The 4352-nt window shown below is 52.2% G+C and overlaps 1 protein-coding gene across 1 annotated transcript in view; it reads left to right on the top strand.

The window, feature by feature from the left end:
* Positions 1 to 1094: 1094 nt before the first annotated feature.
* Positions 1095 to 4352, top strand: part of LOC104527623 (apoptosis-inducing factor 3-like) — a gene marked incomplete at its 3' end in the record, with an annotated part of 6835 nt that continues 3577 nt past the window's right edge. The window contains exons 1-9 of the mRNA XM_029085818.1: positions 1095 to 1156; positions 1348 to 1457; positions 1544 to 1653; positions 2119 to 2163; positions 2245 to 2326; positions 2461 to 2573; positions 3207 to 3293; positions 3744 to 3835; positions 4056 to 4186. Of these exons, the coding sequence (XP_028941651.1) occupies positions 1095 to 1156; positions 1348 to 1457; positions 1544 to 1653; positions 2119 to 2163; positions 2245 to 2326; positions 2461 to 2573; positions 3207 to 3293; positions 3744 to 3835; positions 4056 to 4186 (832 nt within the window). The remainder of the gene's footprint in view (positions 1157 to 1347; positions 1458 to 1543; positions 1654 to 2118; positions 2164 to 2244; positions 2327 to 2460; positions 2574 to 3206; positions 3294 to 3743; positions 3836 to 4055; positions 4187 to 4352) is intronic.

Here is a 4352-nt window from a genome sequence, read left to right on the forward strand (position 1 = left end):
TAATGCTTTTGCAATTCTAAATCCAAGCAAAATACACTTAATTAGGCACAGACTAGTTGCAGAAATCAGATAAGACTCGCTGGCAGGTGGCTGCTTCCAGGAGATGCACCTCCTGACGGATGGGGACATTGCACAACTCGGGGACAGCATCACCCAGCCGTGGGCTGGCGGCGGGGACAGCGCTTGTGTTAAAACACGAGGGTGTCACCTCGGTGGAGGAGGAACTTGTGGATGGTGGTGGTGGCTTTCAACTCGGAGGACGAGTGCCTGAGCTCCCCACAGCGGGACCGGGTGAGTACCCACTGATGCTCCTTCCCCAGGGACCTGGGAGTGGGGCAGCACCATGGTGGGGATTTACAAGTCACCACCTTGCACTGAAACCTGCCTTGAACAACCCTCCTCTGCTCCATTTCTTGCTTTTTTTTTCCTCCAAAACAGAGAGGGAAATTTCTAATCAACCTCTGAGCTGATTGCTAAGGCAGGGACAGCGCTAAGGACCATGGGGTTTTGGCTCTTTTCTACCTCAAAAGGCAGTTTGGGCAGGGATTACTGCTCTCATAGCAATTATCATGAATAATGTCTCTCCACAAACATTGGACAGGTTTTGGAGAGGCTGAAGTAGCTCTTCAGACCCCAATTTGGGGGAGCCACAGGCTACAGCAGTGGCACTTTGCCATAAAGAATTTTATTTATTTACAACGGTCGTTAATCATATTTGCTCGCTCGCCCTGCACTGCAGTTCAGTTTAATGGGACATGAGGCTGAAAACAAAAAAAGTAGGTTAAATCAGAGGAGAAAAGAGCAGAGGAATGGGCTCTGCGTTTGGAGACAACGTTGAAAAAGTGGGGAAATGTGTGTTTTCTGCCAGTTGTAGGTTTTTTCCTGCAGCACTGGGAGCTCAGGTCCCCTTGAGCACCCCCGCTGACCTGCTCCCAGCTGGGACAGTGGTGCCCCCACGTTTTGAGGTGGGATTTGGCAGTGAGGGGACAAAGGTGCGTGGGGAGGATCATCTGCCAAGGGGTGAAACACAAAGTCTACAGGCAACAACATCCATGGCGGCCAACCCTTCCCTCTGTTCGCCTGCAGCCACCAGCATGGACGGCGATGACACCATCACCGCCGAGGTCTGCAAGGAGGCTGATGTCGGGGATGGAGAGTGAGTACCCAGCGGGCTGGCGGGAGGCCTGGCCTGCTGCCATGAGGCCTGCAGGCGGGAGGAGCGGCATTGCCATGGCAACAGCTGCCATGTTGGCAGACGCCATGTTGTTGGTCGAGGGAGCAGCATGTTGGCTGTGAGGGGCTGAGCCTGAGCTCCTCAGGGCACCCACTTCTCTGCCTCTCCCACAGGCTCTGGGAAGTGATGGTGGCCGGCTACCCAGTGCTGCTGGTGAGGAACAAGAAGGAGTTCAGCGCCTTGGGCAGCAAGTGTCCCCACTATGGTGCCCCCCTCAGCAAAGGTAACCCTGGCGCTGGGCAGGGGGCAGAAGCCCTGTCAGGGAGGTCAGCTCTCACTGCTTGGTTGTGAGAGGCTTTTCTGTTGCAGGAGTCTTGAGAGGACAGAGGTTGCGCTGTCCCTGGCACGGCGCCTGCTTTAACATCAAAACCGGAGACATTGAGGAATACCCTTCTCTGGACTGTCTTCCCTGCTTTAAGGTGACTTATTGTCTATTCCTCCTCCCAGCTTGAGCCCCGTCCTCCATGCCACTTGCACTCATTCACTCCCACAAGCTCCACATTCGTGACACTGACTGAAGGGACCCTGCCCTGGCCACAGCTCCATGGTTCAGGTCGCACAGAGCCACACAAGGGATGATTTCTTGGGATCACTCCCTGTCCTAAAGCCCCTTTCGATCAAAATTGATGCTGTACGTCCTGGTATCCCTCACAGCCAGCACAGCTCTTTTTAAAGAAAAAAGGATTTACGCCTCTTCCCGAGTGCTCTTGGGATGAGGACAAGAGCTCATGAGCTCCTCAGCATCATTTGATGTCCGAGATCCCTACAAGTCACTCTCGGGGTATCAGAGACAGGTGGCCCATTGGACCAGAACCTCCCAGTAAAGTTCCCACCACCACCTCATGAATGCAGCACTTAAATATACTCTCCTTTCACCCATTCAGGTAACAGTGGCAGACGGAAAGGTGTTTGTTACAGCAAAAAAGAAGGTACTGACCTTACCTGCTGTCGCTAAGCACAAGCAGCACCTTGGGCTAGATATGATTTCAGCATTTCTCATTTTCTTCTAGGATCTTGAAAGCAGTGTGAGGGTGAAGAACACAAGCAAGCAATGCCCTCTCAACCGGGAGACGATGCTGCTTCTGGGGGGAGGTCAGTGAAGCAGTCTGTACTGCACCCTCCCCATACTTGCTGTGAACTGCCTCTCTCTTCTCCAGGGAGGACTTGCCACCTTCCTCCTACTCCATAGTGATGTGTAAGAGGGCCAAGATGAGCATCTCTTGTAGGTGTGGCTGCCCTGGTGTGTGCAGAGACACTTCGCCAAGAGGGTTTTACTGGCAGGATCATCATGGCCACCAAAGAGAAACATGTTCCATATGACAAGTCCAAACTGAGCAAGGTTTGTATGTGGAAGGGCAGGACTGTGCCTGGGTACCACGTGTGACTTAGGGATGTGGCCCACACTCAGGACCAGACTGAGCAGTCGAGTGAGCTGTTCTGGCAAAGCAGAAACAGTGAAAAGGGGTATAATTTCCAGCTAACATCTCACTTCTTCCTCCCAGAAAGTCTTTAATCAGAGTCTACCATGAGCTAATGGGTTTAACCCCTTTCACTGAGTTCTTCCCATTAGAGTTGGAGCTGATGGGTTTTTCTGAGGGGGAACAAGAAGAGGATGAGGATGGGGAAGTGTGGGGAGCTGTGATTTACTAATGCAAAACTTGCCGCTTATGCAACCTCATTTCCTAGTAAACGCTGCAGGGGTATCGCTGGCTGCAGGGGTATCGCTGGCTGCAAGGGGTATCGCTGGCTGCAGGGATATCGCTGGCTGCAGGGGTATCGCTGGCTGCAAGGGGTATCGCTGGCTGCAGGGGTATCGCTGGCTGCAAGGGGTATCGCTGGCTGCAGGGATATCGCTGGCTGCAGGGGTATCGCTGGCTGCAGGGGTATCGCTGGCTGCAAGGGGTATCGCTGGCTGCAGGGGTATCGCTGGCTGCAGGAAGTGCTTGATTTCATATTTCTGTTTTGTTTCCAGGAAATGAACTTGAAAGCTGAGGACATCTACCTGAGGAAACCAGAGTTCCTTGATACTCTCTGCATAGAGTTCTGGACAGAGAAAGAGGTACAAGAGCAGCTTAGCTCCGTCCTCAATGGGTGGTCCTGTCCCTGCCATGGGGAGGAGATGACCACACCTGCAGGCATAACGCTTCATTTATAGAAATTAGGGCTCTGCCTAAGTGCACACATTATCTTCTGGGACAGCACTCCAAGGCCAGTGCTAGGAACAGTGTGCTTGCCCTGGTTGTGACACTGATCTGGGTACCCATGGACAGATGTGCCATCACAAAGAGAGTGACTCTTGGAACTAGCCTTCTGCACTCCCCTTAGAGAAACCTAATTAGTGCCCCTAAAGCCTAAGACCTGTAGGAAGGAGAGAGGATCCATCGTTCCTCATCTCACCCAAGTGTCCAGAAATAGGGCATGCAGACACAGGCAAGCAGAACAGATTGATGTGACAGGACACCAGTGGAGCACAGGTACCAGTCTGATCTTTGCCTCCTTTCTCCTGCAGGCAGTGTCGGTGGATTTCCAGAAGCAGAAGGTCCGCTTCATGGATGGGTCCTCACAGAAGTACAATCAGCTGCTCATTGCAACAGGGGGCCAGTGAGTGCACAAAGCATTTGCCACACATAAAATTTTAGACAGGACAAGATTGAGCAACACTGGGGGGGCTTGGAGTTCTTCTAGAGGCATGTGAGGGAGAAGGGGTAGGAGATGAAATAAAAGGACAGGGTGACACAGCCAAGAGATTGCATGAGTTTGTGCTTCCCCCTCATTCTTTCCATTTCATTTCTGATCATGAGACATATTTGGATTCTTTCAGCTCCAGTTTCCTCAAAGTCCCAGGTGCAGACCTGCAGAACGTGTCCTTTCTTCATACCCCAGAAGAGTCTAGAAAGATCTTAGAGCTGGCGACTGGGAAGAATCTGGTGGTCATAGGAGCTTCATTCATAGGTACCAGGCTAGAGTGAATATCAAATCAACAGTGACAGCCTTAAAATCCACTTCTGCTGCGTGTGCAGATCAACTAGAGACCCTCAGAGAAGGGATGTTCTTTCCCTGCCAGGCTTGGTTCCACCCCAGAGCCCTATAGCTGGTGGGGGTATGTGTTACACAGCAC

This window comes from Antrostomus carolinensis, unplaced genomic scaffold, assembly GCF_000700745.2.
Source record: "Antrostomus carolinensis isolate BGI_N321 unplaced genomic scaffold, ASM70074v2 scaffold32667, whole genome shotgun sequence".
Lineage (NCBI taxonomy): Eukaryota > Metazoa > Chordata > Aves > Caprimulgiformes > Caprimulgidae > Antrostomus > Antrostomus carolinensis.